The sequence below is a fragment of the Phoca vitulina genome, unplaced genomic scaffold (genome assembly GCF_004348235.1).
Source record: "Phoca vitulina isolate PV1807 unplaced genomic scaffold, GSC_HSeal_1.0 scaffold15, whole genome shotgun sequence".
Lineage (NCBI taxonomy): Eukaryota > Metazoa > Chordata > Mammalia > Carnivora > Phocidae > Phoca > Phoca vitulina.
The window spans coordinates 23661074-23684458 of NW_022589718.1; the positions used below are offsets into that span (position 1 = coordinate 23661074).

At 44.8% G+C, this 23385-nt stretch overlaps 1 protein-coding gene across 6 annotated transcripts in view; it reads left to right on the plus strand.

Moving 5' to 3' along the window:
* Nucleotides 1-4039: 4039 nt before the first annotated feature.
* Nucleotides 4040-23385, plus strand: part of FAT1 (FAT atypical cadherin 1) — a 126945-nt gene continuing 107599 nt past the window's right edge. For 4 of the 6 annotated variants that reach the window (XM_032413586.1, XM_032413589.1, XM_032413590.1 and 1 more), the window contains exons 1-2: nt 4040-4828; nt 19285-22567. In XM_032413586.1, the coding sequence (XP_032269477.1) occupies nt 19303-22567 (3265 nt within the window). In that variant the 5' untranslated portion in view covers nt 4040-4828; nt 19285-19302. Of the gene's footprint in view, nt 4829-7389; nt 7578-8007; nt 8141-19284; nt 22568-23385 lie in introns of those variants that run through there. The other 2 variants (XM_032413587.1, XM_032413588.1) reach the window with 2 other exon arrangements.

A 23385-nucleotide genomic window follows, 5' to 3' on the forward strand; every position in this document is an offset into this window, starting at 1 on the left:
AGGATCCCATTCCCACTAGTAATGGGATCCTTTAGTCTCATATTAGCTTTTATGACCAAAAAAATTCCACGGGGAAAAGGGATGGGATCATGATGGTCAAGAAATATTAGTAGAGGGAATTTCCCACATTGTCATATGGGAAAGTAAAAAAGAAAGAAAGGACACAGTTGTAGTTGCAGATCAGGAAAAGGAAAAGTGAAGTATAAATTGAAATGCTGATCAGGAAATACTGTGAGATAGTCCTTGTCAGAATTCATTGAGAACCATTGGTGTGTATTTTTCTGCTGTTCAGACTAAACAAGTTAAAAGCCAGACAATGATTTTGAATCAAAATGTGTTTAAGAGTATGGATATCTAGGAGCACCTAGGTGGCTCAGTTGGTTAAGCAACTGCCTTCAGCTCAGGTCATGATCCTGGAGTCCCGGGATTGAGTCCCGCATGCTCAGCAGGGAGTCTGCTTCTCCCTCTGACCCTCCCCCCTCTCATGTGCTCTCTCTCTCTCTCTCATAAATAAATAAAATCTAAAAAAAAAAAGTATTTATATCTACCTAGAAAAATAGGAAAGCCAAACAAATAATGGGTGTATCACATATAGATACTCCTAAACACAATCAGTGATGGTCTCATTCTGTGATTAAAGGACCCACTTTTAAACAATTTCTTCTCCATACTTAGTGTAGCTGCTGCAAAGGAGCATCGTTCTCCAGCCATCATTTGATAGATTTTTGTTCTCCTCTTAGGTTGCTTCTTGAACCACAACAACCACCTTGGTTCATAAAGGGCTCAAACGAGGTGCAGGGCATAGGGATTAGTGTATTAAATTGATAAAGAGTGTTACCTAATCTACCTAAACTTTAGTTTCTCATCTGGAACAAGGTGGTAGGGTATTAATTACTAATACCTTAGGATTTTGTAAGAATTACATGAGATGATACATAGAAAGAAGTTGGAGCAGAGTCTGGGGCACAATTGGCTTCAAATCAAGGTTACTTTTTACTATTGGATACAAAGCCTCATAGCTGGGATGGAGTGGTAGGGTGAGATATAGTGGGTAAATTTGAGGAGAATAATGATATTGTAGTCATTATCAACATTGTTTATTGGTATCTCTCACAACTGTCAAGGCAGATTTTTTTTTTTTTTTTTGGCTTTCTTAGAGATGCACCTTTATAAAGGAAAGTGAGACTCCCAAATTCAGTTATAACCAAATACATTAGATCTTATGTGGCAAAGATTAGACTCAAATCAGATCTACTGACCTTGAGTGCAATGTTCTTTCTCTTACCTTTTTGGACAAAGTGTTTTAACAGTTTCTGAAAGATTCATTGCTTACTGTTCAAAAAGGTAGACTTGGCATCCTTCAGTCACTGAGCTGAGAAAACATTGTTAAGAATTACATTTATCCAGCCAGATCCCTTCCCAAAGCACTTGGGGATGTTGATTTTATCTTTGTAGGGACCAAATGTCCACAACCAGCCTATTCTACTATGTATTTATTCCTAAAATGAAGGTATACTTTTTTTTTTAATGGTCATCCAGTAAGTGATTTGTAATGCCTCCAAATATTTGCCCAACTGGCCACGGCATCTGGAATTTCACCATTAGAATAAAATTTTACAATTGAGGTTTAGCTTTAAGAAAGCCCTTATTACGGGGCACTTGGAAGGGGCTAGGAATAGTAACATATTCATACCCATAGTTAACCACTACTTACTCTCATCAGATTGAGTAGTTGTCTGTTCTAATGGCCCCCTTGGAGAGTACAAGCCGATCCCAGAGGAGAGCTGTATTTGAATGCAAAGAGTGAAATAATTCCAAAGCTGGGGAAGCGGAGAGGGCGGAAGAGGGTGTTAACTCCCGGAAGTGTAGGCAGAAAGGAAGCACAGGTGGATGTGAGAGCAGGGACAAGGAACAGAGAAGTCAATCAGACTACTTAGAATTATTTAATCCTAGGACTAGGCCTAAAAGTGTCTTAGAAGTCTTTTCTGCTTTAAGTGTAGTGATTTTCCCTGGTTCTAGTATTTGGCAACAAAAGCAAACAATTAAAAGTCCATGTTAGGTCATGTTAATATTTCTTAATCACCAAACACACCTAACTCATTAAAATTCGAGTCCTTTGTAATTTCTCATAGCATTTTGTTGGTACTTGATAAATATTTGCAGAATGAGTGAATCCTGTGATTCTGGTTTTTTTTGTTTTTGTTTTTGTTTTCATTTGTGTTTTACTTTGGAAGTAACTTAATATTGGGTGCATGAAAAACTGTAATACTTAATGTAATGTTCCAAAAACAATAGCAAAGTCTATAATAATGCTGTACAATAGAATTCTCTGTCATGACGAAAATATTATTTCATCGGCCCTGGACAATAGGTAGCCACTACCCACAAGCTGATATTATATACTTGAAATGTAGCCAGTGAGACCAAAATAACTGAATTTTAAATTAATTTAAACAACCACTTGTGGCTAGTATCTACCTATGGTGTAGGAGCATGCAGGTCTGGAGGTTGTTAAACGTTTTCTGCCCCTCTCACTTTGTTTTTAAAAATAGCTATTTTGATTGATACCATCAATTCTAAATAAGTTCCTTTTGTTTGTGTTTTTTTTTCTTTTTTTTAATGGAAATACTTTGATTTAACTATGATAACTCTAAAGATCAAATTGACTTGCAGAGCAGCATCTGGGAAAAATTTATGTGCCTCATTAATAAGAACTTGTAATATGTGATCAATTTCTAATTTCAACTATTGACGTAAAAGGAGTGAGCCTGTGTACTTGAAATAGTGAAGCATGAGAAGTGTGTCCTCTGCACTGACAGGGTGGCCTCCCAAACCAGTCTTTCTTTTGATTGCCTCCTCCCTCCTCAGGAATCTGGCACCTTCCGGCTGCCCTCTGGTCTGCAGAGGCCCCTAAGGTCCTTTCCCAAAATTCTCTGTCTCCTAGCTTCTCACTGCCCTCTCTCCTCCCTTCTAAATCAAAACGTATCTTGAATTACTTGTGATAACCTCCCTTTTACTCTTCCGAATTTTAGAGATGAGAAAGCTGACACACTGCGAAGGATGGGGAGAGTAAGAAAACGGCTATTGATTGACTACTGTGTGCTTGGCTTGCTAGACACTTCCGATGATGCTCAGTGAAAGCGTAGCCCGCAAGAATGGATGTCTCTCCCTGGTAAACACATGGCATTCAATACATTTGTTTTTTAATGAATAAATACACGAATGCATTCTTACCGTGTGAAACAAATACGATTCCTTATCACAGATGAGGAAACTGAAATTTAGAGAAGTTATACGACTTCCTCATACACAATACTCCAACATTTCATCTTCCTTGTGTCCTCACTGTTTAACCCCTTGCCTTGTTTCCTGTGTCCTCAGGGTTTTGCTCTTTACCCTGCCAAGAGAACGACCAGCTAAACAGACCAGAAGATTTACATCAATGGCTGCAAATGTACTGATAGAACCCACTCCCAGCGTCCTCGCCCTTTCCGGGGTTCTCTGAATTTTAATGCCAACCTTCTGTGGACAGTGTCAACTCACGGAAATGGCTCCCTGGGAATTTCACGCTGATCTCTCCTGATTTTATTTTGGTACTTTAGCGGCATTAAACACACACACACACACACACACACACACACACATACTCCACAGTAGATATTTTTCCTGGAGTCTGGACGCTTACATAAAAACGATGCGTTCATTTATAAATTTTATTTCAGGGTTGTTTGCATTTATCTTAGTCTACATTACGAGTAGACGACTGATTTTTGTATTGGCCCCTATCACTAGGGACGATTTTTAAGACACATTAAAAATTGGCTCCTCCTCCATCTCTTCCCCACACTCCTCGGAACCTTATACGCTTCGGAGTACCGTGTAAAAACGTAGGCGCTTTTGGAAAGGATTTGAAAATTAAAATATGCCTCTGTGATTTTCAACACAAAGACCACAAACAGCGCTAGAGCACAAGAACTATTTAAAATATATCACATCCAGAAGTTGGAGGGCTACAAAGTACAAGTCGTCCAGGCCAGTCTGCAGAGACTGTTCTTGCTTCCGCTCTGCAAAAACCCGGCAGGCGACACGTCGCGACGAATTTCGGCTGCAGAAGAGGAAGAGCATCACCTGCAGTTCGACGCGTGGGAAACGCTGCGGGAAGGGGCTTGCAAGAAAGAGCACCAGAGAGGTGCGCGCCGCGGCGCTCCGGGGCAGCTCCGGTGCCGAGTGCGAGGAACGCCAGCGCTCGGCGGAGCCGGGGAGACGCCGCACGGTGGAGAGGGATACACGCCTCCGGGGAGACAGCGCTGCGGCACTGGAGGCCGCCCCAGCCCCGAGCTCGCTCGCTGCTACTGTCGGGGAGGCGGACCCCGCAGGAGAATCCCGTCCGCGCCGCGGGGCGGGGGGCGAGGCGGGGCGCTGACGTCACCTCCCCTCCCCCACCTTCACCAAGAGGGAGGGAGCGGGGAAAGAGGCAGTGATCCGCCGCAGTTCCCGGTCGCAACTCCAAAACTCAGGGGCTTGCTGCCTGGACATGTCCTGACAAACTTGGCTTCTCCTCGGCCCTATTCCGTAGCCCTCGCGCACTCTCATTTCGCCTCCTCTTAGTGCTCAACTTTCCACCCAGGACGGGAACCTCCGGAGATGTGGCCACCTGGGTCCGGGCAGCGCGGGCGGATCGCACTCTCGTTGGGGACATGCTGAAGATCGGAGGGAGGCAAAGTTGGTACTTCAGATACGGCTTTTAACAAATATCCAAATTGCTTGGGGATTACGGAGCTGCCGAGGACTTTAAAGCCAGCACCCAAGGACTCGAGTGGCTGGACTGGTGAGTTCTTTGTTTAGTGTAAGCCTTTTGTATTTAAGTTTAAACGTAAATGAAATTACATGGGGTGTTTGACCCTGAGCTAGTGCGGGGAAGCGTGTGCATCCTACAGGCTCTCTGCCTGGCGAGCCGCACACCCCTCTGGTTGTACATGGCTCGGGAATGGAAAGATCAGTCTGCACAGGTTTTGGAATTCATGAAATACATACATAGCACTGTTCAAAAGAACTTGAAAAGCTATGCTGTTTGTGCGTTATTTTGAATGTAACTTATTATAGAAATGGTGCCCAGGGAGGGCGCAACTCGGGGCCGCGCGATCTGCAGTGGCGCAGCGCCCTCTAGTCCGGACACCCGGCAAGGCGCGCGATCCCTGCTGGGTTCCGCGCGCGGACAGAGAACTTGGACCTGCCGGGCGCTCCTGGGACGTGGGCGTGAGCTCGCAGCCTTCACTTACCACCCACTCCGGCCCATTCGCTATCTAATTTTCAAATACGAGCTTGGGTGGACTGGTTGGAGAGGCGGTGCTGGAGGAAAGCGTTTTTGTTTTCAGGAACCGTCCCCTATTCCCCTAATTTCCAAAAGCCTTTGGGGACAGGGTTAGGGAGGGCCAACAATCGAAAGGACAAACGTGGAGCTTGAACTACATTTCTCTTTCTTGTGAAGGTAATTCGATGGTAGCAAAGAGGCATCTGTATTTCGTTTCGTTAGGGCTAAAGGAGTAGGAAAACGTAGCAGCGCCGGAGTCTGAAATCTCCATCTCTGGCTCTCGGCTGTTCCTGTGGCGAAAAAGTGCAACTTCTTCCAGGCAATTAGGTTTCGCAGTGAGCCTGGAAAATCGGGATTCCCAAACATGTTTTAGTTCGAGTGAGGGTTTTTATTTATTAATGAATGGCAATTTTCTTCAGGATTTTTTTTTTTTTTTTGTGCCATTTAAGACATCTTGTGATTTTATGTTACGGGATGATGTCTTTTTACTTTTTACTGTTCTTCTTTCCCCTCCAACTCTCCCTCCCTCCCCCAGCAAACTGTTGGCGTCTGTGATTTGTTGAGTTAGAATTCGACAAGGGGCGCAAACCGGTAGAGCTTGGAGATCAGGTCACCTATTTTCGAGGTGTTCCAAGTATAAAATTGACCTGTAACGCCAGGAGCACTTTGCGCATTTATGGCCACGGCCAAGTGTTTGGATGATGGTGTTTGCTGGGTGTGTGAATTTATCTGTATTCCAAATCATGCGCAGGGAATACACCACATACTCTTGGTCTACGAATCAGCACATTCATTCTGCAGGCATTATTTTTCCTTCGCAGCCATAACATGCTAGACACCTTTATTTTTTCAAACACCTTCTTTAGGATGGTTTAAGAAGACACTGCATTAACTTTGAACCAAGGAATTTCTCTCTTTAACCCTAGACTCCCTCGCCCGCATCTGCCTCGTAGTTCCCCCTGCAGCCCCCTCCACCGGTTCCGGGGAAATCAGATCTCTTTGTCCTCACAGTGTTAAATGTTCGAGTCCCACAAACTTTCCGAGGTCATGTCCGCCCTCTTGTCTGGGCTGATTTCCAATGCCCAGGAGCACTCCAGGCTTAGGCCGAGGCTCAGCTGTGCGGAGCCCGCGTCTGGAGATTTGCCGGCGCTGAGGATGGGCTCAGAGCCCCGGGACCCCGGACTGCGCGCTCCGGCGTGGGGGGGCGGGGGGCTTCCCGGAGTGGGGCGTCCAGACGTCCGGGGCTTCCCCTTCTCCCTAGGGAACTTGTAGTTTCACGTTAGACTCGGTTCACAGATTGTGGGGTGGACTTGCCGGCTGGGAAAGCGCACGAGGCGGCACAGCAGCCTTTTGTCCCGCAGACGTGGGAGTCTGGGGTGTCCGCCGGAAGAGGCCGGCATGGGGGTTCGTAACCAGGGTCGGGGAGGTTATGGGGTTTAACTACCTCTGCATAATGAAGAGGCGGAGGAAGCGCTTTCATTTTCCCTGGATCTTCATGTAGACTGAAGAAGGAAGTAGATTCGATCTAACTGCATTCCTTTTGAGACCTTTTGGAAGATTTTTTTCCACCGAGCAATTGCAGACCCAGAACAGAGGCTTTCAAATGCAGATTTAGGAACTCCCTGAAGGTTCTAGAGAATCTAAAGGGAGCCGGGGGAAGCTTTAGTAGCCTTAGCTGGCTTTTTTTTCTTTTTCTTTTTTAAAGCTAAACTGTTTCCCCTTTCCAAGCAGGAAACATTCCATACTAATTCCCTGCACAAATCTGTGTACTAGCCGTAACTAACAGCCGCACTAGAGCAAGCCCCACACTGTTCCTCGGAGTGTCGCAAGATCACCCTGGACACTCGCTTGTCTCCTCGGGAGGAGTTGGCGGCTGTAGCGGCAGGGGATCACTGACCCGTGGCGGGGAGTCGTTGCCCCGGACCCGCGAGCTCAGAGTCTGGCCGCCAGGGAAAGTCAGATCGAGTTTCCGCGCGGGAGAAACGAGCGCCGGCGCTCGCGGGCGTGGCTGCGGGCGGAGGGATATATTCCGCGCTGGGCGCGTGAGGCGCCGCTGCCGAGCCGGGCGGCCTCGGAGCGGGGCGCGCGGACGGCGAGCAGCGGCCTCGGAGCGGGGCGCGCGGAGAGCGAGGGAGGGCCGCCGACACCATGCGGACCCGCAGGCCCAGTGAGGCCCCCTGAGGACCCGGCCCCCGCTCGGGGGCGCGCTGAGGCGACGAGGCGCGCGTCCTCGAGAGCGCCGCGGCCGCTTGGGGCCAACTTTGCTGTAAGTTTGCTAGAAACGAAGTTGGGGCTGGAGGGCGGGTGAACGAGGGGCGCAGCGAGGCGCCGGGGCTGCCAGTGCGCGGCCGGGGCCGGAGCCGTCTATGCCCGGGAGGCATGCAATTCGCTGTTTCGGGGTGGCGGACTTTGGGCTGCACTGGTGCGTTTCCCTCGCTGTCCAGCCCAGGACCGCGCTCCCGCGGGTGCTGTGGGAAATGGGATGCAAGCAGGCTCCGCGGGACGTGGTATAGTGCCGCGGCGCCTGCCCACTTGAAAAGTTCGGGACGGGCTCGGGATACGGACGGCTCGGGGAGGACGCGGGGGCGGAGGCGTGGGAGGGGGATAATTTGCAACGTGAACCGAATGGTAATTTGCGAGCCGAGTGCCGCTGCGAGCCGGGTGCAGGCTGCGGCGGCGGCCCGGGCTGCAAGGGTCTGGTCCTGGAGCCATTGCTGGAAATCAAAGCGGCGGCCGTGGCGCGGGGCTACGGGGCGGCCGGAGGGCGAGGACTTCCGCTGCGCCCGGGAGCTTGGAAACTTCACCGCCGCGCCCCGCTCGCTGTCCCCGGTAACTCTCGTGCCTGCTAATGACTTAACTGATCTCGCCCCTAGGTTAATTCTTCCAATTTATGAGAGAGGCCCAGCGTAGGTGAGATGAAAGGAGAGGCCAGTAGCCAAAGAGATGGGATCTTTGAAATGGAGTCCCAGAGTTCTCTTAGATGTTTTGTGCCCCGAGGGAGCGCTGCTCTGAGGGTTAAGTACTAACTGGTTGAATGTAGATAGAATAGGTGCGATTGATAAATTGCGGGGCTAAACTTTTATTAGTTTTTTTTTTTTTTCTAGAAGAGAAACTTGTAAGGTCTTTTTTTTTTTTAAAGAAAGGGAATTTCATTCTTCACTGCTTTTTCTTGCAGTGCTTTCTTCCAGCAAGCTAACTTTCTCTTGTCTCCGTGAGATTTTTTGTTCCCACTGATGTGAATTGCAGAACATTGAAAACAAGGACGCAATTGTATGCATTAGGAAAGTAAACTCTATTTTTTATGCACTTGTTTTTTTTTTTTTTTTGCATGTGTTTTAACTACGGTTTCATTAAGTGGCTTTTGTTAAACAACTCTGATGCTTGGTAGATTTTATTTTCATTTTTTACCGGATATTTACAGTGAGTATTAAAATCGGAAAAAAATTAAAAGGCATATGATCTTCATTTTTTATCTTTAATAAAGGCAGCTTTTTTTTTTTTTAATAAAGGCAGCTTCTTAAGGCTTTGTATGTTCGGACTCGGGTTTCAATAGTTGGAGGTATCTGCACGTGTTAAAAGTAGGCTATGGTAGTATTTTTTCATATTCTTAGAGTTGTGGTTGTTACCCAACATGTCCAGTTGTTAGTTATTCATGAAAATGTGTTTCTGCAGTTGTATAGGTTAGTATATATAAAATATATGATATTTGGCTTTGAGTTTTAAAAGAAGAGCTCTGGTTCCACAATTAGAATTATTATTCCTCCTTATTGTAGTATTAAACTTCAAGGTGGATTTAAAAATTCTTGAAGCATTACATAACTTTTTAAAAAAACAATTGATATAACTCTAAGTTAAGCCAGACATGGCATTTAATAAGCTCAGCATAAGGTTGGATTTCAATAAAGTGTGCATTTGTGTACCCATTTCTTGAAAAAGGAATATCTTAAATGAGCCAGATTCTTTTGTAACTCTGAAAGGAAGCAAGATTGTTAGAGGACTTAATAAAAGCATTCAGGCCACCTGTATATTCCTTGTATCTTTTAATTAGTTACTAAAGTCCCCGCAGTGGGTTATCATCACGTTAATAGATCATTTAGTCCATGTTGTGGACAAGTGCCAAAAGGGGAATCTGAAAATTATGCGTAAACTGTTTTCGGTCCCTAGCTCCCCTGCCTCTCTAGTGTGTATGTCTGTAGACTTAGCTCTTGAGCCACCTCTGAAGCAGTTATTTCTTTGAATGTTAGAGGTGAAAGGGATCTTACCGGTTATTTTAACCTCCCTATCAAGTTGGCCACCTGTTTTCCACCCAAGTTTGGCTGATTTTACATAGACTCAGTAAACTGAAACAAATTAGTGCATTATTGTTGCATTAAATGTTGTCTCAGTGGCCTTATTTGTGGCCTAAAGGACCTGACTTAATAGCAGGAAGCCATAAGGCAAGGTGTCTGTTTAATCTTTATGAGTGGGAAATTGCAGTAGGTAAGCTTTCTTTTGACCAAATTATATAGATGATGAAGCCAAACTGTACATATATATATTTTTTGGTCTCACTTAATTGGTCAATTTGCAAGTGTTAGGTTATCCTTAGGCACTGGAAAGGAGTTTTTGAAATGAGTGATCTAGGTCATTCATTTAAGATCCATACATTGCCATTTTGTCTTCTGATTTCAAAATGTAGCCCATCAGATGAAGAATCTGTGTATTTCACATTTTAAACTTTTTAAAAAAACTTACCTTTCTTTAAGCCCCAGATTTAAATATATTGCCAAAATTCTTGCTTAATCCCAAAGGCTTATTATATGTGTGGATATATATTTATAATTGTCTTTTTTACAAGGTATTTAGGAAAATCAGGCAATATTTAATTGTTATCCTTCATAGACTATTCGAGCGGAGAGCTTCCACATAAGCTCTGCATCGCAGAAACTGATCTGGCATCTCATGTAGCCAATTTGGAAGCATTTTGAGGTGGGTGGTGACCTCTTTCTCAGCTGCTAGAAATCAGAGCTATCTCCAGGGTAGCCATCTGCACTGTTGTAACTGGCCTGGTGGTTGCACCTGGATTTTCTGTTAATTTCAGAAGGATGGATATATATTTTCCCATGTTATCCCGCCTTCCCTCCCCTCCCCTCCTGGAGTCCTGCCTCCCATTCTCCATGCATTCATGAACTCAGCAACTATGGATCTCCTCTGTGTCGAATATTGGGCCAGACACAGGATACAGGGTGAAGAGATCACATTTCCTGCCCTCATGGAGCTTGCAGTCCAGTGGGGGAGAAGGACAAATAAGCAATCGGTTATATCCAGCATGATAAGAGCAGAGTAGTTCATTCTAGCACCTTGGTGAGCTGGGCAGGGGCGGGGAGGTGGATATTAGGCTGAGCTCTGAGGGAAGAGTGAATCAGAAGGGAATAATTCAAGGACAGGAAATGACGTATGTAAAACAAATTGTAGAAACCTTAGTTGTGACATGATTTGTGGCATGCTGAAGCATACCATGTTATCGTTAGGAAAAGCGTTGGTTGGTTTATTATAAATGCCTCTTCGATCCCGTTTTTACATGACTTAAGAATTTTTTTTTTTTTGGTGCAAGTAGAACGTAGAAAATCCGTGACCTGGGCTTACATTGGTTTATAGAGAGGGAGGGTAGTTTTTTGGGGGCAGGTGTTAAGGAGGGAAGGAAAGAAAGAAATGTAGAAGACAGAGGTGACAATAACTAAATTTGAGGAATGAAGGGCAGAAAAAACAATGTTTAGTTTATCTTTTATAAGAAGGCAGGGGATGGAGATCTTGCAAGTTTAGAACCCTCACCACTAGGTGGTGTCATCTGCTCCGGACAGCTTGGTTGTTCCAACCTGTGGGAAGTATGCCTTTTTCGTTTGAAATAGAAAGTAAATTAATTAGAGATTCAGTTAGTAAAGTAGGTAGAGGTAAAATTATCAGAGGTCTTTGATACAGGGCTAAGAAGAATGTATTTAATAAGCAGGCTAAGGGGGAAGCACTGAGTATTTGCAAACCAGGAACTAATGTCGCAAAGAAGTTTTTGTGAGATTAATGTGATTGCCCAGCGTTGACAGGCTAAGTTAGTAAGGGGACCAGAAAGCGGGAATACTGGAAAGCTAGGATATTCTGTGCCTGAGCAAATACAAATAAGAACTAGGTGGCAGCAGCTGAAACAGAAAGGGAACAATTTTGAGAAATTGAGCGGAAACAAATGTCCAGTCTCGATAACTTTAGGTATGGAGGTTTGGTAGCTAGAAATAAAAGATCAGCTTGTGTGTGAGAGAGGGAGGTGGTGGGGGCAGCGTGGGGAGGAGAGAAGTGTCTCCCTGGAGGGAGGAAACTGTAAAGATTTTAGTACAGTCTCCAGCTTTCCAAATAAAGAAATGGAATCCAAGGATTAGGTAACTTCCTTGAATCCACACAGTTGGTTAGGGCTCAAAGCCTGGGCGAGATCACAGTTTTTATGTCTGCCAGGCCCTTTTTTTCTTATTTGATTTCTTAGGTTGCAAGCCTGAGTGATTTGTGACTTGGGAAGTGGTGAAACTTCACTGGCATAGAAATGTGCAATGGAATAATAGAGTGGAATGGCTGGTATTTTGCAATTGGGAGTGGGTGAAAGGCTGGGTCCCGGAGATCTGATGGTAATCTCAGGAGGGGTGTTCCCGCTCTTGAGGGAGGTTAAGGCTGGAATGTGGGATTCCAAAGTGATCCTTTACAGCCAGGGCGTGGTGGGTGAGGTCTTTAAGGATGATACCTTGTGCATGTGTAACAAGAGTCGGAAGACAGAAGTCTGTAATGACAAACTTGCAGGCGAAAGAGTGTTGAAGAGAATGAGGAAAACTTAGTGTCATTCATCGTTTGACGTGTTGTGGATTGCGGTGTTTTAGGCAGTCTGTGACACGTAAAGGACACAGTGGTATTGGGGAGGGTGTGGGTGGTGTGACATTGAGTCGGATGCTGAGAAAAGGGCATCTGATTTGACATTGGTTTTGGCTTGTGACACCGGGAGAAGCTGTTTGTGAGGCCCTGGAGAGCCCTTGAGGGGAGAAATGGCCTCTTGACAGGAGGCAGGAGTCAAGGTAGCCCTGAGCAGGTACGTTTTTAAAAACTTTGCCTGAACAAGAAAGAGAAACGTAAGATGTGAGTTTGAAGGAAGTGAAGGTTTGAATGAAGTTTATTTTCAAGTAGGGACGAACTGTGTGTGTGTGTGTGTGTGTGTGTGTGTGTGTGTGTGTAGACTCTGTGAAAGGGGCTTGTTGAGAAGGGGTCATTTGAGTGATGCTTGAGAGGGAGTGATAATTTAGGGCAGAGCATCAGAAGAGGCAGAATTTTATGGCCTCACAGGGTGTCTTTATTTGTAGCTAGGGTGGGTCCCATCTCTTCTGAGAGGTGGGAAGAAGGGAGAATAGGGGAAGAGAGCATTTTAAGGAGAGGAAGACGAGGGACTCTCTCCCTGGTGACTTTGCATTTTCTTACTGTACAGGGAACCGTTCACATTCCTGATCCATTATTTAGTGAAATACCTGTACGTTCACTTGAAAATAACTATAATCCTAATTTGGCCAGGAGTAAAACTTTACTAATTTGGGAGTGGAGGAAGTAGCCAGTGTTAATTACCGGCTACCCTGCCAAGGTGACATTTAAGTGATTTCTGTTTGCAGAGAAAAATACATTAGGTGAGATGATCTTAAATCACGGGGTGAACTGTGTTTTTGGAGCTTCTCGGTGAGCACCGTTTGCCCTGGAGCGTGGGTGAGGAGAAAGTGGTTGGAGGGTGAGTAACGGGTAGTGGTCATGTCTTGTCTGGAAAAAGTGGAGAGAGAAGTGAATAGCGAGGCATCCCTAGCCCATCCGGAAATGTATACGCCGCAGGTGTTCTCCTGGCTTGTCTTTTATGTCACAGTAGCTCAGAACAGCCAGAGACCATCCTCTTAGGATACCCACAGACATGTTTTATAGATTCATACAGAAGGTGAATTACATAGCAGATTTTATATGGAGGCTACTTAAAAATTATAAAAGGTCTCCTTAGCTTAAGGTTTTAAGTACTGGAAAAGAGTTCTCAGGTGCTGAGGGGGAGAGACGTGGAGTTCTCACTTGTCAGTATTAGTAGTTTGGAGACCACTCGGAGTTAGATTGGAATCGGTTGTTGATCATTTGAAGGCAATATTTAAATCAAGTCATTGCTAGAGTAATCAGACGTACTGCAGCTGCAATCAGAACTAACAACATGCAGAATTACCAGAAGCAGCTAAGTGATATATATACCAAGCCTGATAAGGCTGCTTTTCCATTCTGGATTCAAAGCTGGGCCCTCCACTCCTATTTTTACTGACAGACGTCTTAACATGGCTTTAAAAAAGATCTGGTATGCACCCAGAAAATAAAGACCCACCCATTAATTTTTCAGTGTAATAATGAAAACTTTTATTTGTTTATTTTTTAAAGATTTTATTTATTTATTTGACAGAGAGAGACAGCGAGAGAGGGAACACAAGCAGGGGGAGTGGGAGAGGGAGAAGCAGGCTTCCCGCGGAGCAGAGAGCCCGATGCAGGGCTCAATCCCAGGACCCTGGGATCATGACCCGAGCTGAAGGCAGACGTTTAACCGAATGAGCCACCCAGGCGCCCCACAATGAAAACTTTTAAAAGTCCTGTGCTTGGCTATTATAATTTATTAGGAAAGTGATTTTTTTTTTTTTTTTTCCCTCTTGTCAGTGTTATGAAGCTGTGCATTGGTCATAGCTGAATAACAGACTTCCTTAGTTAGGACACGATATTTTTTTCTGACTCTTATTAAATGATTTTAGAGGCCATTAAATATTTATTTAATGTACTATATTTTTAATAAACAAGAGTCAGGTATATTTCGTGTTGTTTTCTTTAACAACTTTGGGACGTTTTTCTTTGAAAATGTGGGTATCTTCCATGCAGTTTAGACCTCTTCAAAAATACTTTAAAAATGTGACACTATTCAAACTAAACATCAAGCTCTGAATTTCGGTAATAGTTCAACTCAGTGATGCTCTTACTGCTACTGATACAAAATGGGAGTATGTGGGAGAGCACGCTGAGGGAGAACACAGTTCTTCGTGTGAATATTTTTGTGTATTTTTGTCATCACGCGCGGAATTGATACTGTTTCCCTGTGCCGTGGAGGACTCACGGGCTGTTAAGAATTGGGACCTCTAAAAAATAAATGTACAATATTTAATAGAATTTATGCTTGTGTAATGCTGCACCCCACCTAATCCTGTCTCGGGAGCAGTTGAAACGTTTCTGAATCTTCAGCTTTAGATCTGAGTATTTGAATTGATGGAGTTATGTTCTCAGTGCCGGGGCTGGGGCTGTGTTCTGTTTTGTGAAGAATGCGCGGTCACGGTCATTGACTTGGAGTACTTGACATGAAGGTCTCCCTAATGAAGAAATATGAGCATCTTAATACCTGATTACTACTAGAAAAGTTATTTTTCTCTCTTATTTATGGATTTTCAGAAATCTGTGCTAAAGATATTTCAGCTTTGGACTTGAGGCCCTTTTCTGTGAGGGCTGAACTAGGTAAACGCTCCTGGTTTTCACTTTGGAAAATGCATAGAAGAAATCCTAACTTACTGTGAGTTCAAGGAGTATGATCACCTTCTAAATATCAAAGTGTAGCCTTCAGCTAAAATCATTTTAATTTTCATAAGCCTGAAGTCTAGGTAATGTACTTTTCAGATGAAATGGTGTTAGTATCTTTTTGGGGTTTTTCCTTCCCCCTTCAACCTTACGGTTTATTTAGCATAGAGGAACAACCACCGTTTCTTGGATCGTGGCATTTTATAGCAGAACCTGAGTTCGCAGTTCTGGGGTATGTTACTAAAGGTTAACAATATCTCCTGCTTAAAAGTGGATTTTTTTCCCCCCTGATCAAGAGGATTGCCTTTAACAATTGATTCTGTCACAGCGGCATTCTGCCAGCCAGGTTGTCAAGAGTCAGTTCCGGGGTCGGAAAGGTTTCTGTGATGAGTGTGGTCCAGCAGGTGTCCTCCAGCTTTGAGGTGTCCCTGAGAAGAACTGGTGGGTGGGTTGAAGAGGGTGGTCCAGGCGTGGGAACGGGGCTGTGAGAGAGGAGTGGCGCTGGTGGAGCCCGTGGTCCTGCCGAGTGGCCGAGCTGTGGTGGGGAGAGAACAGATGCAATAAGGGGGGATGTGTTGGGTCTCCCCTTGGGCGGGGTTCACCGGCTGAGAGGGCATCCAGGGCCAGCCAGCAGTGTGTGCGGCAGCACGGGACCAGCCAGTATTTATGGGTCATTTCCACGTTCCACGTTAGGCTTCGGCGACTCAAAGATTGTTGGACCTATCCTGCCTTTACCACGCCACCATTTCCTGCTTCTACATCAGTGACCGTGTCCTGTCTCCGGTGCTGGTTCTCCTCCTCCTCTGTCCTCCAAATCTTGGGGAGCATCAGGGCTTGGTTTTCTTCTCTTCCCCATCTGTGCTCTCTCCCTGGGTCTTCTGATTCAGTTTTGTGGCTTTAAATAGCATCTTCTGTATTTTCGGGCAACTCTCAAATTTGTGTCTCCACGCTGGACCTCTCCCACCCATCTCCCTGCCCACTTGAAATCATTACTTGGGTAACAGTGGGCATTTCCCCGTCAGCTTTCCCGAACTGATCTCCTGATCTTAATCTCTAGATTCTGTTCCTCTCGGAGTGCCTAGCATCTCCTTTCTCCATGCTCAGCACCCAGTCCTTGGAATCTTGATACCTGTCTCCTTTCTCCCCTCTCTCTCTCCTCTTGCTCCTTCCCCTCCCCCCGCTGCCCCTCCAATTTATCCAGAATTTGACTGCTGCTCCCCACCTCCAGCACTAGCATTTCTGGGCTAAGCCACCAAGGCCTGTCACCTCTATTAGTGCAATAGCCTTCTAACTGGTTAGTAGCAGTGTGTGAGTACTAGTTCACTAGCTGTGACGAGTGTGCCATAATAATGTGAGATGTTAGCAACAGGGGAAACTATCTTCATAACTTTTCTGTAAATCTAAAATGCTTCTAAAATTAAAAATTTATAGAAATCTCCCTTACTGCTACACCCCCCCCCCCCCCCCCGATGCCCTAGCCACAGTGGTCTCTCCTGTTTCTCTAACTCCTGCTGCTTCTCTGCTGGAGGTGATTTTGAGCCCCAGGGAACATTGGCAATATCTGGAAACTTTTTTTGGGTGGGGGGAGTGTGGAGTGAGATAGAGGAGATGCAACAGGCTTTTAGTTGGGTAGAGACCAGGATAATACTGAACATCCTAAAATGCATCCTAGGCCTTTTGAATTTAGGGTTTTCTCTTTCCCTTCAGATTCCTGACCATAGCCCCTTGCCCTTCTTTATTTTTCTCCTTCCTGCCTCATCATCAGCGTGTGATACACTCTTTCTTCGCTTCTCACCAGGAAACATGTCTTCCATGAGGATTTGTTGCTAGTTTGGCTCACTTTTGTATCTCCAGCATCTAAAACTATTCCTAGCACATAGCAGGGGTTCATTAAATACTCATTGAATGAATCCAATAATTGGGCGAGGGGAGTGAATGATTGGTACAGATACCGTGCACCTATGCTAAAAAATTCAGATAGGAAAGTGAAAATGGAGCGTGAAGATTCCCCCAGCTGCCTGTTCTCCAGAAGTTATCACTGTTGACAGTTTATTTTTTTTTATCCATCCAGAATTTTTCTGTTCATTTTTCAGCACATTCGTGTCCTGTGCACATAATTCATCTCCCGTCCCTTTTTACAAACATAAATGGGATCAGTTTCGTTTTGCCAGTTAACCTATCTGGACGATCTTCACATAGCAACATGTAGAGTGCTGTCTTATTCTTTTTAATGGCTACATAATATTTTATATGTAGAATTAAGCAAAAATAGTTTAATTGGTTGCAGTAGAATCCGGGCATAATACTTTGTTGTAAAGTAGATAGCAGTAATAAATCCTGTAAAACAATAGACCGTGCTTGTTTAACAGCTTTTTAAGTGTTTTTAAAAGTATTTTCTCTGTGTGTGTATATACACGCACACATACATATATATACACATATGTATTATTCCTAGTTTGTAAATGCCTCAGGATCAGGAAATAGTCTTTAGTTCCACGTACCTTACATGGTAGCAGATTCTCAATACCTGTAGGTTGAAGTTTTCCCTTGTTTTGATAAAATTATTGGGTCATTACATAATTAAAACTTCCCTGAATATTAGAACTGTGGACCAAATGAAGAGATTGTTTGGGGAGAAAACCATTTTCTATTTTATTTAAATGATGTTTGTTCTCCTGGAAGCCAAAAATCTGTGTAAATCTCCTGACTTTATCTGCTGAGGATATGGCATGATGGCCAAAGAACCAGGTAGGGTGCGCAGCTGCAGCGTAATTCAATGTCAGTCAGGCTTCTTATTGCTTTGCGCATAGCAGGGCTTCTCTCCTTTTTTCCCTCATAAAGTGACTACTGGGGCAGTGTTGGCAGTGACGCAGTTAGGATACTGTAAATTAATGCCGCTGTGCTAATTTCAGCTGACCTTTAAACCAGCCCTCCAGTCTCCTGCCGCTTTCACCTTTGGGTGGGACTCCCATCCCGTGAATCTTCATCTGAGTTACTTTGCCAAGGTGCGGTGCTGTCCTCTACTGAGTACTGGGATGTTTTGTGAGGCTCCGTTGACTTGCAGGGTGAATTTGTTGGCATGGAGAGGAACAGTTGGTCTGAAAGAAATTGTCCTGCTCACCTGGTAGGCCAGCCCAGTGGCCTGCCTTTCTTCCCACGTGAAAGGCAACCCTGTCTCAAATGCCCCCTTGCCTTCTCTCTCACCCTCCGACCTTCCCACAGCGCCCACTGTCTTGCTGCATTGATGGGCCCTCTCCATGTGTTTAGCTTAGATGCTTCAGCTGTGTGTGTATGTGTGTGTCTTGTATTTAGTTGTGAACACTGGTTGTTGACAGCAGTGGTGAGAAAACATTGATGTGGTTGGTGAAATCTGCTTTGCTGACTTAAGAAAAGTTCTGTTTGATATTAAGCTGCTGGTTTCCCATTGGTAAATGGACTCTTTTTTTTTTTTTTTTTTAGATTTTATTTATTTATTTGACAGACAGCGAGAGAGGGAACACAAGCAGGGGGAGTGGGAGAGGGAGAGGCAGGCTTCCCGCCGAGCAGGGAGCCCCATGCAGGGCTCGATCCCAGGACCCTGGGATCATGACCTGAGCCGAAGTCAGACGCTTAACGTACTGAGCCACCCAGGTGTCCCTAAATGGACTCTTTTTTGACTCATGTTGGTTTAGAGGTGATCTCAATATCAAAATGATCTATTTATTTTATAATTATTTTAATACTCTTAAGTAGTTATATAGTGCTAAATGAGACATTTTGTAGGGCGGGAACTTAATTACTCTTCTAAAGAAATAATTTCAGGATACATTTTGAAAGGAGATGACAGAATGTCATTATGGGAGGTCATATGAAACCACCTTTCAGAGTTTTTTTTCTAAATTAATCGGTCAAAGCTTTTGTGCTTAGGATACTGTAGTGGCATTAAATTTGTGAGCTTTGGGGCATTTAATTTATTGTATATGAGTAAACCCAAAAAATGTTTGTTGTCTCGCTTTGTTAACAATTGGTTATATTTGCTTTGAAGATATAAGTATAATACGAATACAACTTAGCTGTTACACTTGGCAGTCTTTGATCTGATGTTCCTTATAGTTCTTTCACTCGAGTCATCAAAGTATGAGAAAAAGATTTTTCCTAAACTTAGTAATTCCAAACGTGTTAGAGGTATTGATACTTGGAAAACAGGAAAAAAAAAAAAACCTAATAACTATTGCATTTATTCACATTTCATACAGATGTACAATACTTTATTAAAATGTAAGGTCCCAGACAAACTAACAGAACAAATTTACACTGTTTTGTTTGTTTTATTTCTTTGAGGTCATGATTCTTACTTCTTTGTTCTGTTTTAGGTTCCTGAGGGTTAAGCGATGGGGAGACCCCTGGTCTTGCTTCTGCTTCTGCTCCTCCTCCTACAGCATTTTGGAGATGGTGACGGAAGCCAAACACTTGCCCAGACGCCTCTCCAGTTTACACGTTTCCAGTACAACGTCACGGTGCACGAGAACTCCGCAGCGAAAACCTATGTCGGGCATCCTGTGAAGATGGGTATTTACCTTACAAATCCATTGTGGGAGTTAAGGTACAAAATTGTCTCCGGAGACAATGAAAACCTTTTCAAAGCTGAAGAGTACATTCTTGGGGACTTTTGCTTTTTAAGAATAAGGACCAAAGGAGGAAATACAGCTATTCTGAATAGAGAAGTGAAAGACCATTACACACTGATCGTCAAAGCCATTGAAAAAAATTCTAATGCCGAAGCCCGAGCAAAGGTCAGGGTGCAAGTGCTGGATACAAATGACTTGAGACCTCTCTTCTCTCCCACTTCGTACAGCGTTTCCTTACCTGAAAACACAGCCATAAGGACCAGCGTTGCAAGGGTCAGTGCCACGGATGCAGACATAGGAACCAATGGAGAGTTTTACTACAGCTTCAAAGACCGAACAGACATGTTTGCGATTCACCCAACCAGCGGTGCAGTCGTTTTAACTGGTAGACTCGATTACGCAGAGACCAAGCTCTATGAGATGGAAATTCTTGCTGTGGACCGTGGGATGAAACTGTACGGAAGCAGTGGTATTAGCAGCATGGCCAAGCTGACCGTCCACGTGGAGCAGGCCAACAGATGTGCTCCCGTAATCACGGCGGTGACGCTGTCCCCGTCAGAGCTGGACAAGGACCCAACATACGCGATCATAACCGTGGATGACTGCGATCAGGGTCCCAATGGGGAAATAGCTTCCTTAAGCATTGTGGCCGGTGACCTCCTTCAACAGTTTAGAACGGTGAGGTCCTCCCCGGGGAGCAAAGAATATAAAGTCAAAGCAGTGGGTGCCATCGACTGGGACAGTCATCCTTTTGGCTACAGCCTGACACTCCAGGCTAAAGATAAAGGGACTCCTCCCCAGTTCTCTTCTGTAAAAGTCATTCGTGTGACTTCTCCGCAGTTCAAAGCCGGCCCGGTCAAGTTTGAAAAGGATGTTTATAGAGCAGAGATCAGTGAATTTGCTCCTTCCAATACACCCGTGGTCATGGTGAAGGCCACGCCTAGTTATTCTCATTTGAGGTATGTTTTTAAAAGTACACCCGGAAAAGCTAAATTCAGTTTAAATCACAACACGGGTCTCATTTCTATTTTAGAACCAGTTAAAAGACAGCAGGCGTCCCATTTTGAACTTGAGGTAACAACAAGTGACCGAATAGCCTCCACCAGAGTCTTGGTTAAAGTTTTAAGTGCAAATAGCAATCCCCCTGAATTTACCCAGACCGCTTACAAAGCATCTTTTGATGAGAATGTGCCCATTGGGACGACGGTCATGAGTGCGACTGCCATAGACCCCGATGACGGTGAGAACGGGTATGTGACCTACAGTATTGCAAACTTAAATCACGTGCCGTTCGTCATTAACCATTTCACTGGTGCTGTGAGTACTTCAGAAGACTTGGACTATGAGCTGATGCCTCGAGTTTATACTCTGAGGATTCGAGCGTCAGACTGGGGCTTGCCCTACCGCCGGGAAGTAGAAGTCCTTGCCACGGTGACTCTCAGTAACTTGAATGACAACACACCCCTGTTTGAGAAAATCAACTGCGAGGGGACGATTCCCAGGGATCTGGGTGTGGGGGAGCAAATAACCACTGTTTCTGCCATCGATGCCGACGAACTTCAGTTGGTCCGATACCAGATCGAAGCCGGAAATGAACTAGATCTGTTTAGCTTAAACCCCAACTCTGGGGTGTTGTCCCTAAAGCAGTCGCTCATGGATGGCTTAGGGACCAGGGTGTCCTTTCACAGCCTGAGAATCACAGCTACAGATGGAGAAAATTTCGCCACACCGTTATACATCAACCTAACCGTGGCGGCCACCCGCAAGCCAGTGCACTTACAGTGTGAAGAGACTGGGGTTGCCAAAATGCTGGCGGAGAAACTCCTGCAGGCAAATAAGTTACACAGTCAGGGAGACGTCGAGGATGTTTTCTTTGATTCCCACTCTGTCAATGCGCACGCGCCTCAGTTCAGAAGTACCCTTCCAACTGGCATGGAGGTAAAGGAAAACCATCCAGTGGGGTCCAACATAATTTTCATGAATGCTACTGACCTCGACACTGGCTTCAATGGAAAACTGGTCTATGCTATTTCTGGAGGAAATGAGGATAGTTGCTTCATTATTGACATGGAAACTGGAATGCTAAAAATTTTATCGCCCCTTGACCGTGAAACAACAGACAAGTACACCCTGAACATCACAGTCTCTGACCTTGGTATACCACAGAAGGCCGCTTGGCGTCTCCTAGACATCAGAGTTCTGGATGCCAATGATAATCCTCCGGAGTTTTTACAGGAGAGCTATTTTGTTGAAGTGAGCGAAGACAAAGAGATAAATAGTGAAATCATCCAGGTTGAAGCCACAGATAAAGATTTAGGGCCAAATGGACATGTGACCTACTCTATTCTTACAGACACAGATAAATTTTCCATTGACAGCGTGACTGGAGTTGTTAAAATTGTGTACCCTTTGGATCGGGAAGTACAGCACGTGCATTACTTAAAGATTGAGGCCAGGGATCAAGCCCGAGAAGAGCCCCAGTTGCTTTCCACTGTGCTTTTGAAAGTATCATTAGAGGATGTTAATGACAACCCACCTAAATTCATCCCACCTAATTACCGTGTGAAAGTTCGAGAGGACCTTCCAGAAGGAACCATAATCATGTGGTTGGAGGCCTATGATCCTGATTTAGGTCAGTCTAGCCAAGTGAGATACAGTCTTCTGGACCACAGAGAAGGACACTTTGATGTGGATAAACTCAGCGGAGCAGTCAGAATTGTACAGCATTTGGACTTTGAGAAGAAGCAAGTGTATAATCTCACTGTGAGGGCCAAAGACAAAGGGAAGCCAGTTTCTCTGTCTTCCACTTGCTATGTTGAAGTGGAGGTCATTGATGTGAATGAGAACTTACACCCACCAGTGTTTTCCAGCTTCGTGGAAAAGGGTGTAGTGAAAGAAGATGTGCCTATTGGTTCCTCCGTAATGACAGTATCTGCTCATGATGAGGACACAGGAAGAGACGGGGAGGTCCGCTACTCCATTAGAGATGGGTCCGGTGTTGGTGTTTTCAAAATAGATGAAGAAACAGGTAAATATGTTCTTTTTAGTCCGGTTTTCCTAAAGGAAGTATCTCCCCTGTGCCACCTGCTTTACCCTTCCCTTTTGGCCTCGCAGGGCTCAACACAGAGGTGAGTGTGCATGCTTTTTGTCCTTCTGCAGGTGTCTCTGTGCATAGTAAGGAATGAGTTTGGAACCAAAGGAACCTGAATGACTTGGCATAAAATGAGTTAAAAAAACAAAACAAAACAAAAACAAGCAGGAGAAAATTGACATCATCACCACTGATACTGATCTTTTAAGTTTGTGCTCTGTATTATCAGAAGCATCATTGTGGTTTTGCTGCAACTTTGAGAAACTGTTGCAGACTGTTTGCAGACTTACAGTAGCCCCTCCCACTACCTAGCATGCCTTCCAGAGATTATCGTACCCCTGCGAAGCGATGCAGTGTACAGAGAGAATGCTCTGCTGACTTCCATGATGTGGGCTGCTTTCCTTAGGAGGTCCTTCAGGTTTTGTTGGAGAGGCAGAAGCAGGGCAGTGCCATGTTGAATTGAAGGGATGTGGCTCTTCCAGGGTGATCTTGACAAGTTAGTCATCTTACTGAAACGGACTTCATCTGTAAGATGGGGACACTCAAAATGGCTGCAAGATGAATGGGAGATAAAGTGAAATGACATGGGGAGGCTGCCCAGCATGTGTTAGTCTGTTCATGTCTTGGAAATGGTAGGAATGCTTTGTTACAATACTCTTCCACCTGGAATAAGAGCCTGAAACCAGAACATCCAAGACAGCCGATGTAGGCTAGAGTGTGTATTGTTTCGCACTTTGTGCAGATCTCGAACATAG